The 25,133-nt window shown below is 34.1% G+C and overlaps 1 protein-coding gene and 1 long non-coding RNA gene across 2 annotated transcripts in view; one reads left to right on the top strand and one right to left on the bottom strand.

Annotated features, from left to right (window-relative positions):
• LOC127872918 (ras-related protein Rab-1A) overlaps positions 1 to 22,253 on the bottom strand; it is a 34,578-nt gene extending 12,325 nt beyond the window's left edge. The window contains exons 1-4 of the mRNA XM_052416457.1: positions 22,074 to 22,253; positions 1,994 to 2,066; positions 782 to 829; positions 185 to 232 (exon numbers count right to left, since the gene is read on the bottom strand). Coding sequence (XP_052272417.1) covers positions 185 to 232; positions 782 to 829; positions 1,994 to 2,066; positions 22,074 to 22,087 — 183 coding nt within the window. The 5' untranslated portion in view covers positions 22,088 to 22,253. The remainder of the gene's footprint in view (positions 1 to 184; positions 233 to 781; positions 830 to 1,993; positions 2,067 to 22,073) is intronic.
• Positions 19,024 to 19,630, top strand: LOC127872935 (uncharacterized). The gene is made up of 2 exons (XR_008045840.1): positions 19,024 to 19,171; positions 19,466 to 19,630. It is a non-coding gene; the product is annotated as an uncharacterized LOC127872935 (long non-coding RNA).
• Positions 22,254 to 25,133: the final 2,880 nt, after the last annotated feature.

Raw genomic sequence — 25,133 nt, 5'->3', positions numbered from 1 at the left:
CAAAGCTGCTTCAAAAGTGTTTATACCTTAATGGAGGATTTACCAGTCTAGTGAATTTCCCTTCCAACAATATTATCAGAATGAGATAACACATTTAATACTTGCTGCACATGTCAATAAATGAAAATGGAGAATGCATGTAACAAGGAAGTAATAAAAAAAATGTTATGATCGCAACACTTACAATTTGCAACTTTATAGTTTTGCCATCCAGTTCTATTGTTCTTATTTTCTGAAATAAAAAGTATGTTAATGTGACTTGATGCATAATGATAACTGGTAACAAACAAAATTACCAAAACAATTATCAATAAATTAACTGTGTGAACCAATATTTTAGGGAAAGATGTTGTGTGAGATAGCACTAAGCTTAACATGTTTCATTATACCGAAGGCCTGCTGCCTCTTTGGACAAGTCAACACATAACTGTAAACAGTAAATAAGCTTTTAAAATCCAATGTATTTGTTGCAATTATTTTATTCCAATTTCCACCCATCCTGTAAAACATCACTGTGTAAATTATAAAACATACAATATCTTTCCAATTCACTTCTTAGTTTTAATACTCTGTGATCAATCCTGATGAAAACTTGTATCCAATTTAGAACATAATTATTGAAAATTATTGTACTAGTTAAAAACCCTACTTTCTCTCATCAATACCTTACTACGATGAATGACAGTTATAATAAACAGTTCAACCATAACAAATTATAATTGTTTCACTTAAAATCTTTATGTAAGGAAATAACATGTTTGGATGTGCTACATGTACGTACAAAGTCCACTCCTATGGTACTTATATAGCTTTCTGTGTATGTGTCATCCTGAAAAAGAAACACATAGTGCTTCAATAAAATCTTTTGGGCTGTTGGAATACTAGAACATGTCACAAATATTTCATGGAGAAAACAAAGATAAAATGCATAAATAAATTAAATATACATAATAAGGATCTGTAACAATGAAAACATTTTAACTTCATATTTGTTTGTAGTGATGAGTACAACGTACAGTTCGAAAAGATGCATGCTTTGCTGCTTAGCATCATAATAAGAAAATTGCAATTTTGTAAAATTCTAACTTGGCATGTAAAACATGGTTATTTTTGTGTGTTTTCGGATCTAAATAAATGTGTCTTACCGTCAAAAAAGATGCAAAGTTCAAATTTTACAAATTTGCAATTTTGTTTTTGCAAATTTGCAACTTTTGATTTTTTTGCTTTTATGGGATGGTAAAAATATATTAATTTTGTGTTTAGCTATGAATACAACGTAAGAACAGTTTGAAAAGATCAAAATATTCTGTTAAACCATCATAATTTAGAAAATTGCAATTTTGTAAAACACTACCTTTGCATATTTTTTACTTTTATTTTTGTGTGGTTTCACATCTACATAAACATGTTTTACAGTGTCAGTTTCAATAATATAATATGTTGTTGTCAATAATGTGTCTACTAACTAAGGGACATCCATGATCCAAACATTGAAATAACATCTGCTATATTTGTTTACTAGGAAATAAAGCCTAAAACAAATTGAAAGCAAGCATCATGCTTAGTGGTGGTAAAGATGACATTTTCTAGTACATGTACATTATTATACATGTATATAATTGAGTTTCCTATGGCTAAACCAAGCCACATCCTGTGAAAATGAGCCTTACCCCAGCATAGCTCCAGGCAAGACTCGGCTACATGTAATAAGTCAGGCAATGTTTTGTGGTCTCATTAAGCAACAGGGTTAGACTGGAGCTAGGCTGACGCATATGGCATATAACCAATCCATGCAATATATTTTAAACACAATTTAACAAGGTTCTAAATTTAGGTCGGAAAAGTTTTAGAAAAGGAGAATTTCCTTTACCAAAATCAGCCATAAATTGATGACAATGGTTCAATAACTAAAAGCACTGCAAGCCAAATGCATATATGTCTTTCAAGTTTCAATACAATTATTTTTATTTAATTGCTGTCATGTTGTACTTACTGCAAATCTTAGCAGCAAGCATGATTTTCCTACTCCAGAATCTCCAATCAGAAGCAGCTTAAACAAATAATCACTGAAAAACAAGATACAGTCACTAAAGCTATGTGAACATTTGAACAAGCAAATAGTGAGTGCACATTGTATATAATAGGTATCTAGTAATTTACTTACAGGTTACACATGGCAAATGTGTGAAATGGTCCATATAATGCTGACCTTCAGCAGTGTGTGCTGTGTTGTTAACTTTTTATAATCAATTTATCAAGGAATATAATTCCTGTATAATTTAAATATTCACAATATATCAAAAGTAATTCCATTAATGCTGATTTAGGCAAAAACTACTTGCAAAGAATGTCAATAATGATGTCACATGCACTTAAAACATTCTTTACGCAAAGGAAAAACCCTGTACCGTGATTTTTTAATTATAAATAAGGTGCACCAGACCTATGTGGCTTAATCCTGTTTCGATTGTTTTAAGACTTACATATTATAAAAATAATTATATTTTTAATCAAGCCTATTGTCAACTATGTTTTTTAAGAAAATCCTTGGCAAAGATCTAGAATGTTTTGTTCACATTAATGTGAGATTCAAAACATGTGTATAGACAATCCCAGAATCAATAAATTGACCGCCGCCATATTGGCTATCACGTGACCCGATACTGAAAACGGTACTGAAGAATATGGCAGATTACAGCGTAATCATAGTGCACACCCGCTTTATTCCAATAAACAGTACTTAATGACTTTGCACAGTAGGATTGAAAACAATTGAAACATGAAACCAAGTGTCGATTTGTTAAACATCGTTAATCAATATAAGTTAAATAAGAACAAGGGCTGCTTGTAAAACATGCATGCCCCCGATATGGGCTCTAAGTTGTAGTGACAGCCATTTTGTAAATATGTTTTTTGTCACTGTGACCTTGACCTTTGACCTAGTGACCTGAAAATCAATAGGGGTCATCTGCGAGTCATGATCAATGTACCTATGAAGTTTCATGATCCTAGCCATAAGCTTTCCTGAGTTATCATCAGGAAACCATTTTACTATTTCAGGTCACTGTGACCTTGACCTTTGACCTAGTGACCTGAAAATCAATAGGGGTCATCTGCCAGTCATGATCAATGTACCTGTGAAGTTTCATGATCCTAGGCATATGCGTTCTTGATTTATTATCCAAAAACCATTTTACTATTTCGGGTCACCGTGACCTTGACCTTTGACCTAGTGACCTCAAAATCAATAGGGGTCATCTGCGAGTCATGATCAATCTACCCATGAATTTTCATGATCCTAGGCATAAGCGTTCTTGAGTTATCATCCGGACACCATTTTACTATTTCGGGTCACTGTGACCTTGACCTTTGACCTAGTGACCTGAAAATCAATAGGGGTCATCTGCTAGTCATGATCAATCTACCTATCAAGTTTCATGATCCTAGGCATTCGGGCTCTTGAATTATCATCCGGAAACCATTTTACTATTTCGGGTCACCGTGACCTTGACCTTTGACCTAGTGACCTGAAAATCAATAGGGGTCATCTGCTAGTCATGGTCAATCTACCTATGAAGTTTCATGATCTTAGGCATAAGCGTTCTTGAATTATCATCCAGAAACCATTTTAATGTTTCGGGTCAGTGACCTTGACCTTTGACCTAGTCACCTCAAAATCAATAGGGGTCGTCTGTGAGTCATGATCAATGTACCTATGAAGTTTCATGATCCTAGGCCTAAGCGTTCTTGAGTTATCGTCTGACAACCACCTGGTGGACGGACCGACCCACAGACCGACATGAGCAAAGCAATATACCCCCTCTTCTTCGAAGGGGGGCATAAAAATAAACGATAGATTTATAAAACATGTGTCTCTGCACCAATATCAGTGACAACACATGTTTAATGCCAAGTTTTTTTTTTAAGCATACCTTTCAGTAATGCCTTTGTATAAATTTTAATGATTTCTTTATGGAATAAAATTATTCAATGAAAATTATCAAGTTTATAGAAATATTTAAAGTCTGAAGTAAACGTTGTGATCTTAGCGTAAATAGTGCCGAAAATATTAATTGGCGAAACTTTGAAAAATTTCAGGCAAAGGTAGAAAATTTTATTAAGGGTAGATATCTGCCTTTGTTTAAGCCTGTATTATTTCTTAAAAATTTAATAACATCTAAAATCACGATAAACATGTTCAACATGAAAAATATGGAGCCTTAAATAAACTTGAATAGTTCCAATTGTTTTCTGAAGATTTCCTAAACTTGGGTCTTTATTTACCGTAAAAGGTTGTGTATAAGGCGCACATTTTTACCCCCAAATTTAATTTTTAAAACTTGATGCGTGTTATGCACAACTACAGCCATGCCAAGACATTTTTTCCCTGTCAGTTACCCAGTTACAGTAACTCGCATCATTCTGTTCCCCATTGTTTTAATATGTTAACTATGTTAATAATTGTGTTATATTTATTATATATTAACATGGTTGGCCGATATTTGACCAATCACCTTTTGGTGCCAGGGGAAAACAAGGGCAATTAGGTAAATACAGAGTTATCCTTTTTAGTATTTTAATGGATTTTAAACGGATAGGACGTGTTTTTATCAATGCCGGATTATTTTTATCTACCGTGTATTTATATCCTGTATCATTGCCTATTTTACTACTTCTGTTGAGTTTGGACGTATATGAAAAGAAAGGAGCCCGAATCTGGTTTCGAAGGCACAGGGACTTCTAAGAAACAAAAAATGGTATTTCGGAAGAGGAAATACTACCGCCGACGCCGCGGTGGTTACCGCCGGAAGTACAGACGGCTTGGTCGTGGAGGCGGATGTCGTATACCTGTCAGTCGTCGGAGATATGTTAGGATGAACTATATTTCAACGTTCTTTGAAACGCATTCTGATACGTTGACACAAGTTGAAACGAAGTCGTTTACATTAGCTGATGCACTGGGAAATTCCGTGGACTCTATACCACAGTTCTTTGATGAATACAAGATAAAGATGGTCAGCATCTACGCTACAAGTGCTACTTTAATAAAGGATGAAACGTGGCCATTTAGCAGTATACAGGGGTGTTTGATAGCCTGTCCAGATACCGGAAATGCATTAAAACCTGTGGACAAGAATGCGTTGTTGCGAATGTCAGGAGTCAAGGTCGTTCCATTGGATTTTAAGTCGGGGACCAATACATCTTGCCAGTTTGAGATACCCTACCTTTGATGAGACAGGAAGTGATAATCACTTTGTTTCCGGATGGCTGTCTACGAGTGCTAAGGGCACTGAATGGGGTGATATTCAACATGCATTTGATATACCTTATGATGCTAGACTCGGGACTAAACAACTTGTAAATATTGGATATATGGCTAAATATACTATTCAATTTCGAGGCTTTCAATAACAGCTATCTGCGTATAGCGTGTACCATGTTACGTGTGAATAAAATGTAAATATGTTTGAATGTGTTATGTGATTTATGATTTACCATTCTGTTACCATGATCATTTGATACATGATTGGATACGTGATAGAATTCATATTGATTGATACATGATTGGATACATGATTTACTTAAATCACCCGAGTGATTGTAATAATACCCTGTGTCCTAGACTAGGGTTAGGGCCATATTCACTATCCTAGACTAGGGTTAGGCATAAATTAGTTATATATAGCTTAAAGGGATGTAATGCAATTAAAGGGAAAGAATTCGCAAGTACGACTGATATTTGTGCCGTACTAATACTGTAGAATACAGTATTACTTATAGGATTTTGGCACCACTTGAGCACAACGGCACAAGGGAACATTAGTGGAACCATAGGTAGAACAACACATAAATAAGGTGTACACTACGACATTTTATTCGGGCACACTACGTTCCCCATTGTTTTAATATGTTAACTATGTTAATAATTGTGTTATATTTACGATCTGAATATAGATGGACAAACGTTATAAAATTAACATTAATATTTTCTATCTTTTTCAGGTACATACAGAGCATTGAAATCAAATAAATTTGAAGAAGAAAATGAAAAACAAGAAAGCCATTTTTATTTAAACTTTATTGTTTTTTCCCACAATATTATACCCTACTGTACTAGGGTTACACAATTTATTTGGGGGCACTTGTAGATTTACAATAGTATGTCGGCAAGGTCTTTCCCGATATATTTATTATTATTTTTCTTGCTTTTCAAATGTGTTAATAAAATTGATGTTGTGTTTGTTTACACATTTTCATATGTCTTGTCAAGATTGGGTTGTGATTATCGAGCAATTTGCGTCACCTGTCAAGTTTTGTGTAGCTGGGCTATTATCAAACATGCGAACCGGCAAACGACTTCACACCTCCAATGTTTGTTTAAAGCCGGTTATGTCAGTAATGGTGTTGAGAAGTTTGAGTCATTAAAGTCTCCTGTCAATTATAGACGCTCGAAAAGAACGCGTGAGATGGGAAATGTAAATTAAATGCGCGGTTGTGAATTAGTCATGTGTGAATAACTCCGTGCCAATACCAATAAAAAAAATTCAGTGTCTTAGTTATACTAAGCACACTAATCGGTCCTTAATGTGTACTCCTCCACGATTAAATCGTGGACAGTTACTTGGGAGACTTATGATGAAAACCTCGATGGTATCCTCGTGGAAATTGTGCATTTCATGCATAATTCATTTAAATCGAAGCATTAACACGTAATATTATAATTAAAAAAAACAACACACAAACAAGTTTATCTTTATCGTTATCTTTTTTAAGATAATTAATTATTGAAAAATAAAATAACATGTGAGATCGGCAATATCAATTAAACAATTTTCAGTGAGCCTTAGGTACGGAAATTTTGCCTAAATTTTTTTTTGCTTCAAAAACTTTTTTTCCCGATTTTTTTGCTTCAAAAAGTACATGCGCGTTATACATAAATGCGCGTTATACACAGCGTTTTACGGTAATTTTGTTATAAAGTCTAAATCTACGATAAAAAAATAAAAACACGAAAAAAATAATAAGTGATTTTGCTTCGTTTTTAACGGATGATAAACAGGGTTGGCATAAAACCCGGGTTTTATAGTATTGACCGGCCCGGGCGGGTAATACTGGGAAACCCCAGGTTTTACTGGGCAATAGTGGGCAATACTGGGTAATAAAGATATTGCAATATTGTATAACTTAATAATAACAATAATAATGAGTTTGTACATATTAAAAGAACATATCTATTAACAATTTTTAACTATTAGTAACATTGACAACTTCTAATTCATGTGAAAACATATTCATAATTCCTTCTCATTTTTATGAAAAAGGAAATTCTTTTTCTTTGTCTGTTTGGATGGGCATTACTTGGGTATTGAAGATATTACACAATTATACAACAGCACAACTTGCATAATGATAAAAATGATTTAGTACATAACAGAAAATAACTATTAATTTTAGCAATTCTATTCTATTATTTACACTGTGAACTTCTACTTCATGTGGATGCATATTAATAATTACTTTTTTTCTGCAAAAAAAGTGCAATTCATTTTGTGTTTGTTTTGGATGGTTTGGATGGGCTTTACTGGGTAATAAAGATATTACACAATTATATAACTTATATACATGTAATTATTAGTCTCTATAAAAACATATCCATTAATTATTAATAATTAGAAACTATTTGTTACATTTTAACCAACTACATGTACATCATGTGGAAAGTTTGGAATCCTAATAATACTTTCTTATTTTTACATAAATGAAATTCAATTTAATGGTCTTTATGGACAAAACTGGGTATAACTTGGTATGTGTGTTTTATCTGATTTACATTTTATTAACTCACATTATTTTTCTAAAAATATGATATGATATGTAACAGAATGGTATTTATGAAGGAGAGGGGAAATGGGTAGAGACATAAGGGATTATACATGTAATATATCTTTTTGTTCTCATTCAAATAATTTAGTTGATCTCATGTTGCATTAAGACTCATGCCCCAATTTAGTGTTTTAAATTATTGACACAGTTTTGTGTCATCATTTATGACACTCACAAAGTTTGTACAACTAACAATAACACTGGGCCACTTAGATAATCATTGGACCTATTTGGGCCACATAAGGGACATGAGAATGTCATTATTTTCAGGTACAAGCAGTGTGAAATGCATGACGTCATAGTACTAACTTTCAGATATAGTTCTTAACAAGAAGAAGTTTGATCCATATTGTCTTCATCTGTAAATTTCTGTACAAATAAATATTCTTTTTAAACTTAATACTGCATTTTGAATTAAGCATTTATTGACTAGAATAAATGTCAATGAAACAAAACATTAACAAAAATTACAGTTCTGAACGATTCAGACGCTTTCCGCAGTTGCGTAAGTTTCGGACATAAATTCGGATGCTGATTTTGTATCAGAAAAAAACGTTTGTCTTTATCTGAAAATTACTGTACAAATAAATATTCGTTGAAAACTAAAGACTGCATTTTGAATACAGCATTTATTGACTAGAATAAATGTCAATGAAACAAAACATTCACACAAAAAAGAGCAGGGCTCAACATTAGCAGTTGTCCTATTGCCCCTGGCAAGTAAAAGTTGGGTCCGGGCAAGTTATTTTATAATCTAATGGCAGCCCAGGCAAGTGCAAAAAAGAGCAAAAGGCATTAAATTAAGACTTTAATTGCTGTATTCATTTTGTTAAATGTGCAAAAATAAAATAGGTTTTGTGGTGTATCATTTTGAAATTTATTTTAAATTATGAGGTTTACAGTTAATGCGATATTTCATGTTTGGGCAAGTGGCTTTATGTTCAGGGCAAGTAGATTTTCTAAGTACTTGCCCGGCAGGGCGAGTTGGTTTTTAGGTTAATGTTGAGCCCTGAAGAGTTCTGAATGATTCAGATGCTTTCCGCAGTTGTGTAAATTTCGGACTTAAAATTCAGATGCGGATTTTGTACCAGAAAAAAACTTTTGAGCTGGCGGTTGAAAACAGGGTCGGTCGGGTAACCGGAAACAAGACTTCTTTTTTTAGGCCAAAGCTTCTCGGAGACATTGAGTTGCCGGTTTGCACTTTGCTATTTTCGAACTTTCAGCCGTTTGGTCCTTAGAATTTGCGGCTCGAATTTATTTTAAGGATTTTTTTTTCAAATAAAAAACGTTCGGGCGGGGATGAGAGTCTAGGAATTTATTTTCTATGGCCTAATACATATTAATTTATTATATTCATTGATTATTTATGTATTGTGTTAATAATATGAGGGGACTATATTTATTTTCATATTGTTAGGTTAAAATCATGATAAAAGTCCATTTATCAATTTCAGATTGCTTTATGTTATTTATATCATGTTTTTTTCTAAGAAACTGTGACTAGATATTGTAGTCACAACTGTCACTTTGAAGTCTGCAGCAAAATTTTATATATCATACAGGGACAATATGCTACTTCTATTTCAATATTATTGCCAACTATTCTATAGCATTTGCTAACTCTTTTTTCTTTACAATAGAGGCTAGCAGAGAAGTAAGGATGATAAAAAAAACAAAACAACTGCATGTTTAATGAAGAAAAAATACTATTGCCCAGTATTGCCCACTTTCAGAGTATTGCCCGGGGCGGGAAAAACTGTGTTTTCCTGGCGGGTTTTCCCGGGGGCGAGTTTTTCGTGCCAACCCTGATGATAAATTTCAGTAAGATAAGGTCTTGAAAAAAAAACATCAGCGATAAAAGAGCAAATAAATGGATTAATTAATTAAATGGGAGGCGATGTTCCAAGTGTGGATTAAAAGCGTTTACGGGTATGCCCGTGACACCACATGTCTGCACATGTGTATATACCGTAATTAAGATAACATATCACGTGTTGCCTTTAAATAACATGTTAAATGACAATCAAGACCTTATTTGTGCCAGGGACCTTTACAAATAGGTCCCTGTTCATGCTGAGTTTTATTACTCTTAAAGGAATGCAGACAAACCTTATTTCTACTAATTACGTAATAACATATCTTAAAAAAATCACAAACTCTTATTTGATTATCAGATCGGTAACAGAGACTATTTAAATCTTCAAATATATTCGATAAAATCGTTTCGCCTTCTTGTTTTGTTCAGGGACCTATACAAACACATCCCTGTGTTTTTCTTTAGTACTGTTTTGGAGGCGCGCGCGAGTATTCAGGGGCGGGTAATCCGGGAGGTATTGATTTCTGGGATTGTCTATTGCAATTATTCCTGCCTAGGCCAAATAAAAAATAGGTCCGTTTCTGGTCTCCTTGCAAAAAAAAAAACAGGGTCGGTAGGTAGTGTGTTTTTTTATGGGTAATAGAATGGAAGGCTACTAAAGCTTATAATAAGAAATACATGTATATATATGCTTTCAGGGTTTTTTTATAGAAAAAGGGGAAGACGCTGGACGCTGGGTAAAAGGGGAAAATCGAGCGCGAAAGAGACATATTTGGGGAAAAAATAAAAACTGTTCATTTCAATGTCTATTACTCGCCTTCAGACTTCAGGGTTTTTTTTAGAAAAAGAGGCATGTCTCTGACCTTTTTGTTCTTAAACACAAGAACAAGTATGATATTAAAGTCAAAGTCCTAAATAAAGTTGCAGGGGTAGATCTTATAATGGGAAATGTTTTCAACTGGGGCAGGGGAACGATGTCAATATTGTGATTTCCATTTCATGATGAATGGGTTGACGATCTAGATCTGCTACAGTATTGGAAGGGAAAGGTGCGGCAGCTGCCGATTGTCTACTTTCACTTTCACAATAATCCGACAGTATTAATCGATGTTGATAACATGTACCTCCGAATCCTGCTGGGTTTCAACAGTTTTTGATGATTCATCAGGGATTTCAATAGATTTTAAAAACCAGGAGTCAATGACCCCTGGACTGAAATTTTGAGGAGTCAAATTGAAAAATGCTGGAGTCATTTTGAAGTGCGTTAATTGCGTTTTTGTCTGTAATATTCATTTTTGTTAGATAAAACTATGCTCTAAGAGAAACACAATATCTTAAAAAGTTATACTGCTTTATTAAATAAAAATACCATGATACATAAAACAACATATTTTAATGAATTGGTACACACAGATAAGGACAAAATATTAATAATTTGTGCGAACAATATCGACTTTTTCAAAAACAAAACATGTTCATTTTACAACTTTTATTATTTCTATCACTATACAATGTTTATTTGTAAAAACAATAAATGCTCTTTAAAATCTACTTCATCATAACACATTTTAGTCCTTTAAGACATTTAAGTAAATTAAGATATGTACCGGTAGCACCTTTTCATCACATATTTATCCTCATTATTTTATCATCATCCCTATGATAGCTTTTGTACAAAAACACAATCAAAATGAATGGAACATCTAGTATATCTATTAATGTTTATCCGAATATTATACATGTCCGAAATACATACACTTAAGAATGCCTTATACCAGTAGTAGTTTAATTTTAATAATCCAAATTTTCCTTGTTGTTATCTGGTTTAACAAACCTTATCAAATGTTTGTTAAATCCAGTTTAGGCTTTCTCCATTATTGAATAACCATTGTTTTATTTGAACGCGGGTTGAATGTTAATTTACAATACGTCCGCCATTTACAATGTCGAAGGTCATGACGTAGCAATTTAATTCTACTCGGATAATTTATATCTAATCAAGGAAATGTGTTTTCTCAATGTTTATGTGTAGTATTATGACTTGTTAGTATAATAAATGAACTGTGATTCCAGTTTATATAAGATGGGTGTTACTCGTAATTTTCGGTGGATTAACAAACTGACAAAACTCGCTGGACTTAATAGTGGATCTACGTAATTAATAGATCAATTTTTTTTTTTCTTTAATTATTTTTGCCGACTTTCTTTAACCATGCCGTCTGCAAAAAACCTGCAATTATCGGATGGTTAATCAATCATCATGTAGTTGCTGCGGCTACCCAGTTAGTGCGCACGCACTATTTAGACGGTGACATGTGTATTGGAAGAGATAAGATAAACAACGCACGGGGTATTCCCCTCGATTATAGACCGAGTTTTAAATACTGAAACATTAATTTCAATTTAATAGGAGCACAGTGGGATCTATTACCATGTAACTCGAGATAATAACTGACTGACGCACAGATCAAATTTTCGATGCGTCAAATTGACGCGCAACACAAAAAAGGGTTGCGTCAAAAACAAGTCATTTTTAATTTGCTCGCGTCAAAACGCAGGATTCTGCGTCTATTGAAATCCCTGATTCATTCTTAAACAAGGGACAAAATTGTCACAAAACCAGGTTTTCATTGTGAAAAAAAAATCTGATAAAGGGAGAAAACTCAAACTGAACTTTGAAATGACCAAAAAAAATTAACCCCCTTTGTAAGTTTTTTTTTTTTTTTTAAATCTATAGTCGTGGCGACCTTGACATTGGAGATATTGACGTGATTCTTTCGTGGGACACACCGTCCCATGATGGTGAACAAATGTGCCAAATGATTTTAAAATCTCACAATGAATGACATCGTTATGGCCAGGACAAGCTCATTTATGGCCATTTTTGACCTTTGAACTCAAAGTGTGACCTTGACCTTGGAGATATCGACGTAATTATTTCGCGCAACACACCGTCCAATGATGGTGAACAAATGTGCCAAATGATTTTAAAATCTGACGATGAACGACATAGTTATGGCTCGGACAAGCTCATTTATGGCCATTTTTGACCTTTGAACTCAAAGTGTGACCTTGACCTTGGAGATATCGACGTAATTATTTCGCGCGACACACCGTCCAATGATGGTGAACAAATGTGCCAAATGATTTTAAAATCTGACAATGAACGACATAGTTATGGCCCGGACAAGCTTATTCCGCCAGCCCGCCCGCCAGCCAGCCAGCCCGCCCGCATTCGCCAATCTAATAACCAGTTTTTTCCTTCGGAAAACCTGGTTAAAAATGCGTCAACGCAATTAATATTTTCTGAGTCGGGACGTTTTATTTTGTTCGTGTATGAACGCCAATTGTGAGACTTTTTTCTGTTTTAACGTTTATATCTTGGCTTTCACATAACCCGGATGAAAATTCGACTGGTTTCCGGTAATTAATTGACGAAACACCCTTCTCGTGCAAGACCGGAATCCAGTAAAATAGTCACATGATTAATACGATTAGTTGCCCGGTTTCCATGACGTAATTTAAGAGCTATATATAGAATCACTGGGATTCCCAGATTTGAGTGTTCGTCGGAAGAGAGAGAGAGAGAGAGAGCGAGACCGTTGTACATGGTACAAATAGGATAAGTGTCTACTTCCCAAAAGAAAAAAACATTTCTTTGAGGGTAAAATATTATATTTTGGTGAAAAATTATATTTTTGGAGGGGAAATGGTAGTTTTAGGGGAAAAATTCTGGTAGGGGAAGACGCCGAATATCGGCGTCACTTTCTTAGTAAAAAAAACACCCTGGCTTTGTTTGCTTGATATAACATCTTATATGAACGAAAATGAAGAATTTTATTTACTTTTTTGGCCACCCCAATAAAAAGTTGAGGGTCGGCGCTGATTAGGGAGACACGGTCGGGCCAAAAACGGACCTATTTTTTGTTTGGCCCTATTCTTTGTATGCTGTTTACTGAGGTTTATTTTTGCATAAATGTTTTTTGTTTTAAAGCACACCAGAAGTATTTAAACATGTATGTGGCACACTGTGTTTGCCCAAAGACCTATAGAATACACAGATTGGAAACTTCGCGCCTTATCGGGCTATCTCGCGGCGGGGTCACGTGGTCGAGAAACTGATAAGAACACTTAGGATCAGCAGACGATTTATTCCATAAATAAATCGGAGGAGTCCGAAGATAGCCGATGTATCACGATTGCTATAAGATAGCGACGTGTCCAGTAGCAACGGCTACCATTATCGAGCAAAGTTATGCGAAAATGTTACGGCGCTATAGAAAGGCGGCTGTAACTTGGTCAATAATGATCCGATTTTTATAAAATAAAGTTTCATAGAAACACGAGTAATTATGCTTTTACAAAATCTCGATTTTATTTACCTTAAATAAGAATTTATAATGCCGCGATCGTTGAAGTAATAGCGCTATAAGAATTTCCAAATTGCGGCTAGAATGCCGATGAATTAATTATTTGAAAGGCTTTTGCTGATAAATTTTCTTCTATACATTTTGAATTCAAACAGTTAAAACCTTATAAAATAATATTATTTCAAAACGGATAGATATATGTGGACACATAGATCTAGGTCTCTGATAAAAACAACATAACAGTATAATAAATGCTATGATCGTTCGATCCAAAAACGGTTTCAGTTAGTCTTATTTCAATATTGATTCTGAGGATTTTTTCAATTTTTCAATTCTCTTTTTTTTATTTAGATCTTATTCATGAGTTATAGGTTATTAAAGTTGTGTTTGTAACCAAGTTTTTTTTTCTATTGGTAATAAATAAAAGCTCTCATTAAGTGTCATGGACTAGGATTTCGCGAAAATAAAATAAAACAAACATTTCACGCGCGTGTTAATTATCAGATCAATTAGCGAACTGAAGAAGATGTTATGTTTGTATGAAAAATGACAAAGGTTTTCACAATGAACCAAAGCACGTTTGACGACAGGTGTGTACAATAGGGTATAAGAGCTAAAAATTGTACCAACTTTGTACAAGGCCAAAATCCTTAAAATGAACTTTTTCCTCCAGTTTGTTTTATTCAAACCTAGATAAACATATCACCAAGCATAAAAATCTGACTTCATCTATTTGGGATGAAAAATGAAAGTTTATCAAAAAGAACAAAAACACGTTTGACAGCAATCGTGTACAACAGAGGAAAAGAGCTTAAAATTGTACCAACATTGTATAAGGCCAAATTCTTTAAATTGAACACTTTCTTCTACGTTTTTGTAATTTATACTTAGATTAACATCTCTCCTAGCATAAAAATCATACTTCAATGATTTGGGATGAGACATAGAAAAGTTTTTCAAAAAGAAACAAACCACTTTGGTGACAGGTGTGAAAATGATTGAATGAAATAACAGTACAAAAATTGTACAAAGGCAAAATCCTTTAAAATGCCTTATTTTCGTCTACTTTTTATAAATCATACATGTACCTAGATTAACATCTCACCTAGCATAACCATCTTACTTAAGAAATGAAGAAGTTTAAAAAAAAATCATTTGGTCCTTTCAATTTTTCAAAAATGATCGAAATGAACAAATCCATTGTTCTCTTTCAAATTCCGATAAATTAATAATACATAAGAATAATAACTACCGAATCCTGAAGCATTATCAACAAAGAAAATAAAAACTTATTTTTATTTACACAAAAAAATATTCAATATGTCTGTTTGCGGCGACCGACTTTGCCCATAATTGATTGCTTTAAAACAAAATGGCCGACAGTAGCTGGAACATGGAAGAATCTAATGGCACACCGGCATCTCCAAAATCAATGTCACGTGACTCGCGTCCGCCGTTAGATTTTATCGCATATCGCTATAGCGAAGACGACAGTGTCCAATCTGTGTATTCTATAGGTTTTTGGTTTGCCCAGCTCTTGAAACCTTAATGATAGTTCTATTACAAAAACAAATACTTTCATAAGATTTATCTTAAAACACTAAATGACTATGAAATAAATACAGCGAGTCAAATGATGATTCAAGACAACAGATCTTAAAAAATAAATGGTTAGAAAATAAATACAGATGATGCAAGACAACTGATGCCGAAAATATGTTTTTCAAACGTCTCTAAAAGAACAACTACAGTCGATTGGTGTATAACGGATAGCTAAGGACTTCGAGTCTCATTTCAATGTAAACACCATGCATTCAGTAATTAAACCATTAAACCTAGATAGACACATGTCTTTCCTATTGAAACATGCCAGCGGTTTAAATTTCCGAAAAGTTATTTGTTTACAGCGCGAATTTCATGGTACACTGATTCAGCCATTACCGGATCGCTTAGGCATTTATCGGATTACATTTGTATCGTGTTATTTCTTGAAATTTGACACAGCATTTGTAAACAAGAGCTGTTTGTAAAACATGCATGCCCCCCTATATGGGCTATAAGTTGTAGTAGCAGCCATTGTGTGAATACGTTTTTTGTCACTGTGAACGGTGGTGGTGGTGGTGGTGGAAGTGGTGGTGGAGGAGGAGGAGGAGTAGAAGTAGTAGTAGTATTAGTAGTAGTAGTAGTAGTAGTAGTAGAGTAGTAGTAGAGTAGTAGTAGTAGTAGTAGTAGTAGTAGAAGCAGCAGCAGCAGCTGCTGCAGTAGCAGCAGCAGTAGTAGTAGTAGTAGTAGTATGCATTACAAAAATGAAGTTAGCTTTACATTTGGTAAAATTTAAATATATTACAAGGGAGGCAAATGCTGTAACAATTACCTCCCCTGTCCTGCTTATATTTATATTAATCAACAAAATTAAACATTAACACAATATTTAATATACTAAATATACAAAAAATCTCATATTCTGATAATATTTTTACTGATCCACTGTATTTTACTAAAAGAATGATGTTTCATTGGAATTATAATTATAGATTTAGGATTACAGACCAGTTGCTAAAGTAATATTGTTCAGAGTGTGCCCTGTTGGCCGTGTATGCATTCTTGAGTTATCATTCAAAAAACATTTTACTATTTCCAGTCACGGTGACCTTGACCTTTGACCTAGTGACCACAAAATCAATAGGGGTCATCTGCGAGTCATGATCAATGTACCTATGAAGTTTCATGATCCTAGGCCCAAGCGTTCTTGGGTTATCATCCGGAAACCACCTGGTGGACCGACAGACCGACATGTCCAAAGCAATATACCCCCTCTTCTTCGAAGGGGGGCATAAAAATAATTGCAATATATGTACATTTCCAGAAAGGGAATTCATTTCTGCATTTAATAAGACCAAGTTCATGGAAATCGCCAATCTCCATGCAGAGTTGTCGTTCCTTCCTCTCACATACAACTCTGCAAAAGTCTCAGCCCTCCATTTTGTCTATAAAATAGATAAAACCGAACAAACGCATTCAACGTATATTTGATTGGATATTTAAGATCGCATGCATTAAATTAAGAAATATGACTTTTAAATGTACGATAAATCGTGCAAAAACTTGCGAGTTTTAATGCAACTCTTTGGAACTAATTTATTGCCCATTTACGCAGATGGAATCATTCCACGCACTTCACAAATGTAAACAATTGAACATATTTTTTTTGAGTGACGTAAGGAATTGCTTCGACGTGTGTATGTATGTTGGTTTCTTAACATCAAAAAACCATATCAATTTTATAATAATTAATTAAGACTGATATAAGATATCATGTTATGAGATGGTTCTCTTTAATGCAGTGAATGCAATGTAACCGTCGTGCAAGAGATTGTTTAGTATTCTGTAACCTCAATGATGAACGCTTGGAATGATCATGACGTAAATGAGACGCTTTCATAACAATAGTCCGTTCTGAGGCCAACACAGAGGTGAATGTAATGTGACCGTCGTGCAAGAGATTGGGAAATCGCTGCACAATTGATGAATAAATGGCTGTTCAAAGCGATGCACCATATATTCGGGTCATTTTGAGTTGAATACCTTGTTATATATATAGATTCCATAGTGAAAAATATGTTTTCAGATAAATCGATTTTTCGTTATAATTTGATTATTTTTCATCAAAAATGTTGTTTTCACTATAATAGCATAGCCACACGCTAACCACATGTGTATTGGACAACTTCAATTGAGTTTATATTAATTTTGAGACAATCTCCACATTCCTGAATATGGGTCATCTTATGTCCGTTATTCACTAAATCCCGAGTTGCAGCTTTCATGCTTATTTTATATAGTACGCATCAATTTGGTTTCTGAGCATTCTTACTTTTGTAAAGGACACAAAATACTAAACTATTACATCAATGAACATTATGTTTCCCAAACAAAATCTGCAAAATTCAAGAAACCATTCATCTGAACTTTTCCTGTCGTCACAAAAACGGTGCGTACATAATGTGACCTTGTTTTGCTTTCGAAAAAAAAACAGTTGTAAACATTGAAACACGTTAACAAAAACATGAATCTACTTCACAATGATAGGCTTTTTGTATTCAATTCATAGAAAACTATAAATCTTAGCATAAATAAAAGTATTTTGCAAAAAACGTTTAACCTATCCGTTACTCGCTAAAATCCGCTATACACCAATCGACTGTACCTATTGTTGGAAGCACCATATCATAAATTGTCAAATGTTCCTTCTCTATAAAATATTTTGGACCAAAGTAAAGTGCAGAACGAATTAATTTATTAAGAAGTTTTTTATTCAGTAAATAGGTGTTAATGGGTGGGGTAATGTAATAAAACAATTTACTGAATGTACGAATTAGTACAAAACGTCATTTTTAAACACGATCACATTTTTGATAGAAGATGACACCATTGATCATAGGTGCTCGATGTCAATGTTTATATTTATTTTTATTATAATAATTTTTTTTTGTTTTTAGTTACCCGTAGTTTATTTTAATGCAAACACATACTAAATCAATAAAAATCTTCCGACAAAACGTCTGCTTAAAAAAAGTTCGACTATGTACATAGAAATTGACAAGGTAAATCACTCGCCATTTTCTGAAGCAACGGAAGTGCATCATAATGCATAATTAAATCGCTGTCACCGCTCGCTTATTGAAATCCGCGCGCAGGCCGGGAACCTCGATCTTTAAATATCAATAACAGTCAACAAACACTACGGGCGCCAGATTTGATTTTTGAATCGGTGATTTTTTTTTCTGGAAACCACCATGGCAGACCAAATCCAGTTAAACAATTGGTAAGGAATGATTCATGTGTATGCAATTTACAACATGTTTTGTTGATTAACCCATTAAGTGAGTGAAATAATAGTTACAGGAATTTATCACATCGTTTGTGGAGGTCTCTATAGGCTATAGGCATTGACCTTTTCGACATTATTTTAAGGGAGACAACTCTGAGTGGATTAAGTGAGGTCGGGGGGGTACTCGATCATCTACTGCAGTGCGTCTGCATAGAGTTCTGTGTTGATGCAATTATAATTTCCCAATAATTTGCAGATATAACTTATATGGTATGATTTTTTTGTAATTTGTTATTAGCTTAGTATCTTTGATTTAATTGTAGTTCATGTTTATGCTTTATTTCGATTTTATTGTGTTTAAAGTAGGTAAAAACGAAACATGCCAAAAGCGGGTGGGGTATTGAAAAATATATTATTTGTTAAGTTTGGGCAAATTAGAAGTTTGATTACCTTTGGTAAAATACTTTTCTTTGAAAAGAACAATTATTTTAAAACAGATAACAATGCTGTCTTTAAATGTTATTGAATGGTTTATTGTTATAACTTAGAAACCTTTTTTTTCAGGAACATCACAGTGTCAACAGAAGTCAGAAACTGGAATACTGTATCTCATTCTGCATGACGCTCAAGAATTCTACACCTGGAATGTTATTAACTCTTGCAATTAATATTATACATCACCACAGTTACATAACTATCTTCTTTGAAAAAAATAAAATAAAGATACTTCAGATGTGTGTCTACTTCATACCCTTACATTAAAAAATATCCTACACATTCAGAAATATAATAAAATGGATGGTGGTTTAAGTTGCTACACATCCAATGTTGTCATGTAGTCATTTAACATAACATGTGATGTGTTGACATGACTATTAAAACTGCTAAGAAAACATTTACTTCGAATTAAATAAAGTGTCCCTGGTCAAATGTCCATTGGCTAAATATCCATACTGGTGAAACTTTCAGCAGTATCACAGTCATCCTTAACTGGTTGTTTGTTGGGCTATACTTATTAACTACCCGTCATGGCAGATTTGTTCAAAACAAGACAAGTATCAATGTTTGAACAATTGTTATTGCTTTTACAGTCTTGACGCTAACCCCTAGCCCAACAGCCCGGGGCTAGTGAAATGTATTCAATTTGGGCTGTTAAAATTTCCTGATTCATATAGTCGGGCTAGTGGGTATTTTAATCTGTTCTATTAATGCATAAAGATTCAGGCTAGTTGTTCAAAAATGCTAAAGTGAAGACTGCTTGTATATCCTGGTTAGTCTGAGACATTCCAACAAGCAATAACTGTGACAGTCCAAATACTTGCTCATTAAAGTGTGTATAAAATTTACAGGAGCTTGTGTGTGTGTGTTTGGTACAAGCTCATCTCAAAAACTGATTCACTATTTAGTTTTTAACCTAATAGAAGTAAAACCTGACTGTAAAATGAATACTATCATTATAAAGATTTTGTTATTGGGATGAAATATTATAAATTGTAATCCCTATGATTAACACAGAAAACATGAACCCAACGCTAATTCCTGTTGTTGTAGCAGAGCCAAAAGACCTGGAAGTATAGATGGTTAATGAATGATGTTCCTTATGAAAGTACTAGTAGGTACTAGTTGGTTTGTCTGTTTGATACATCTAATAGTATATTTAATTTTTTTCATTAATAATATGGGGTTAACTTAGTTATCCTGCTCAGTGGTTGAATCATCAGGAAATGTTAACATAAGCACATACATTGTATTTGATACATGTATGTCGGTGACCCTCGACTGCAATTTGGGTTACAGACAGGGTAGCCTAAGGTGTAATTATTTCTAAGAGATGAACCCGAGTTGAGGCTTAAACTTACCCACCCATGAGCGAGTCAGAGATCAGCACTCTACCGGTTTAGCTGGCCGGGGTAAGCTGTCGGTCAAAAGCTATTCATAGCTTAAGTTATAATGTTTGTATACCATACCGACAATAAATAAATATTGATTTGATTTGGGGGACTTACTTTTGCTTAATAATGATCTTAAATAATATTATAGTTGTCAACAATATGATTTTTATGAATTTTAAAAACACAACAAGTTAGGCTTGCAACAGAACTAATAAAAATATATGGATTATTATACAATTTACAAATCAAACATATTTAACTTAAATTAGGCTTGCAACAGAACTAATAAAAATATATAGATTATTAATTTATTATACAATTTACAAATCAAACATATTTAACAATAAAGTAGTCTAAGGTTAACTGAAATGTGCAAATACAAATTGGTTTTTATTTCTGAAAATTTAGAAAAATGAGCTAATATAAAAAAGGTTTAATTTTAATAAGTGGGTGTGTTTAAATAAACTTGCACTCAAAAATTATAAGAGTCTGGAGTTGTTTTAATTTCTGACAGGTTTCTGCACACCGTACAGTCAGGTATGATCATGTTATTTTTGTCAGTAGTTAATTACGGCGCCGTTAATTACAATGGTACTGAACTATTATCGAGCAGATGGTCGTTGAACGTTATAATAAAAATAAAGATTGCTTTTATTAGTTACAAATCGGCAATTTATCGCTTTTATTTTATTTATAAAGTCAATATAGCGGATAGGTAAGGTGTGTATACTGTAGAGCGAATACTGGCAGAACCCCCCCGAACCCTTAATCTCGTGTTATCTGGGCAGTCTCGTTACGCGTGATTTAACAATGTCGAAATCGTGAATACACGCATGTACATGACTGTTATTGATATTTAAAGATTGAGGTTCCCGGCCTGCGCGCGGATTTCAACAAGCGAGCGGGGTGACAGCGATTTAATTATGCATAATGATGCACTTTCGTTGCTTCAGAAAATGGCGAGTGATTTACCTTGTCAATTTCTATGTACATAGTCGAACTTTTTTTTAAAGCAGACGTTTTGTCGGAAGATTTTTATTGATTTAGCATGTGTTTGCATTATAATAAACTACGGGTAACTAAAAACAAAATAATAATAATAATAAAAAATTATAAACATTGACATCGAGCGCCTATGCCATTGATGTGTCATTCGTGCTTAATTTTTGAAGTCATACGATCTGTCAAATTGTCGTATTCCAGAATATTTTGCGACTTTTCTTGATGACGTGTTCTATAAGGTTTTCTTTATCATTTCAAACAGTTTTCACCATACTTACTATTCCGGATTCATTATTATGCTTTCTTGTGTGAAAATCTTGTCTCAATCCTAGACGGGTCGAATAATTAACGTCGTTTTAGACAAAAAAATGGTGTATGCTTAATGGTATCGGCCCTCCTTTTATCTCCAAGATGGCTACTTTGACTGCTTCCGCTGTTCAAACATCCGCCAGGTGGCTTTCTAAATTTAACTCAAAAGCGTCATTCCTTAACGTGGCTTCACGTGACAAGGATTTTCCTGAACACGGGGAAATCCACTCTAAATGAGCAGACGATTCACTCTCTTGCACGACGGTTACATTCATTCTATACATAGATGGTGACGTCACTACGTTAAGTAAGACCGGTGTGACACAATGCGGTTACATTAGGTTGTGAGAGCAAAGAACAACAACTCTGCGCGGAGATTGCTTAAATCCGGAGGATTCGGGAGATGTAGAGCATTAATCTAAAATTTTACCTAGACAAAATTAAAAAAAGAATATCTGATTGTTTTGGGCAAAAAGTTTGAATGTTTATAAGGTTACTGTGAAAAGTTGCGATTCGATCAAGGTGGGGAAAGTTGTTTAAAAACAATTTTCAAGCGCGCTGTTTATCGTCTTCACTAGTGGAACGAACACCGTGCCACTATCGTAGATGACGTCATCAAAATGGCGTGCCTGGGAGATACATTTACAATTAATTCCGGTTGACAAAAATGAGGAAATAACCAATATTTTTACTAGTAAGACAAAATCAATGTTTTAACGTCAAAATTATAATCATAAACTTGCCCTATTATGACTGGGCAAGTATTCTAACAGAGGAATATTAAAATCCTAACTTGTTCCGACAATAAATGTGACGTCATTATTTCGGCGTTTGCTTAATATGTTTTGCTTAAATGTTTATTTTGTAACTGTCGGAACCACCGGCGCTCGATGACAATGTTTATTTTTTATTTAGTTTTTTAGTTACCCGTTGTTTATTATAATGCATACACATACTTTAACCGGGAACCTCGCTATTTCTCTACAACAACAGCCAATACACACTATGTGCGCCAGATTTAATTTTTGACGCGCTGATTTTTTTTCTGGAAATCACCGTGGCAGCCGAAATCAAGTTAAACAAAGAAGACGTTTTGTCGGAAGATTTTTATTGATTTAGTATGTATATGCATTAAAATAAACAACGCGTACCTAAAGAAGATGGGTCACGCTCAATTTTTTTTTAAATCTACGGAAGAGTATCCGGCCATAATTGCAGAAATGCTGACTTTTAGATGATATAGAGTACATTTGTTGGATTCCGTGGATTCAAGTGTAATTGACGTTTTGTTGCAATTAACTATTGCACAACGGTTTACACTTTTCATCGTATTTTTATCATCGATCTACTAAACATGTATTGAATTATCAAATATATATACGTAATAAATAATATAGAGATAATACACGTTTTCGAGGGCATGATCATCTGCGGGCGCTCGAAAAATCCGTTCCTGCCCGAGTACAAAACAGCACAATACAAAACAACATACATAACACCTAAAAGAATAAAGCAGGGGTCAACGCCTTGGAACGGTCCATGCAAAGCATTGGGGGTTTAAACCGGTTTTAGAGCGCTCAACCTCACACTTGGCCCACCAATATTCATGATACATTTAAGTGTAAATAAATATTAACCTCATAGCATTGCAACTCAAATTAAACAATAATTATAAAAGGGAATTAAAACGCATTCAATTTAATTACCACTACGTACAAGTGTCAACTACATTCCTTCTTTATAGAAAAAGATTTAAGACTATAGCATCATAAAGTTAATATTTCAGATCATCATCGTACAAATACAGGAAGAAGCAGCAATAATTGGTGTAAAAGTTGGCAGTCTAGAAAACCTGGACTTGACTCATGGACTGGACTGGACTTGTGGACGGGATTTTGGACTGGACTGCATCACATCTTTGTAAACAATGTAGCCTTATTGAAAATTATAAACAAAGTAATTATATTCCCCTACTGGTCTTTGATCAGAGGGGATTTAAGGTTCTCTGTGTGTGGGTGGATGTTCGGATGCGTTTGTCTGTGTGTCCGTTGAGTTTAGGTTTATGTTTTTATACTGGACTTCAGATGAACATTAATTTATGGTAATGTATAAGATAAAATATCTGAATAAGACATTACTTGATCAGTTAAACAGATCCAGGTTTTCTAGACTGCCGTAAAAGTTCCATATTACATAGCTTGGTTGTTTATGTGACTGCTAAAAAATAAATCAAACAAGAAACGCCTGTCAGAGAGAAATAAAATAAAAATTGAACGCGATAAACCCAATGACCAATCTGAACGCTTCGGACAGTGGGCTACACCACACTAACAATTATTTATAACATATAAATTAACATGCAACAGGAAGCATTCCAGAAATGCCCGCGTGCTCGAAAGTGCCCTTTTCACTTGGGTATAAGAAAATTTGTGAGGTTCAAACAAGAAACCTGCTGGATAATGAAACCTCTCATTTTATGACAAAAGAGCTAGATTATAGAGTATAAAATAAGTATAAAATTGTGAAAGTTACCACACAAGGATCATGTGTTCCCAATGTTGTGCTCAGAAATGCTTCTGGATGGGCATACACCAATAAATACTTTCCTTCAATTATTTCTTCTAAAGGCACATTAAACACTTTTCGCCCTAAGCAGGAATTCCAGACATTCCCCCATCCCCCAAGATGTTTCCTCCCCAGACATCCCCCACAACGTTTCCTCCACAGACGTTTCCCTTCCCCCATTTTAGTTTTAGTGCTGACGCCCCCCCCCCCCCATAAATTCATAATTGTTTGTTTGAAGTATAATCTTCATTATTATTAAAATGATTATTTTGCTCATGAAATCTTTAATTTACTTTATCTAGGAAGCATCTTGTTTGTAGTTTTCTTTGGATTAAGAATTCATTTGTTGTGTTAAACTGTTTAAGGAATGCATGTAAATCATTAGTAAGTGCATGTTGGTATACTAGTGGAATAAATGGAATATTCTCAAAATCTTACTGAGTATCTGATACATGTTGTTGTTT

This window comes from Dreissena polymorpha, chromosome 3 (genome assembly GCF_020536995.1).
Source record: "Dreissena polymorpha isolate Duluth1 chromosome 3, UMN_Dpol_1.0, whole genome shotgun sequence".
Taxonomy (NCBI): domain Eukaryota; kingdom Metazoa; phylum Mollusca; class Bivalvia; order Myida; family Dreissenidae; genus Dreissena; species Dreissena polymorpha.
The sequence above is the reverse complement of the archived record's forward strand: the minus strand, read 5'-3'. Positions and strand labels throughout refer to the sequence as shown.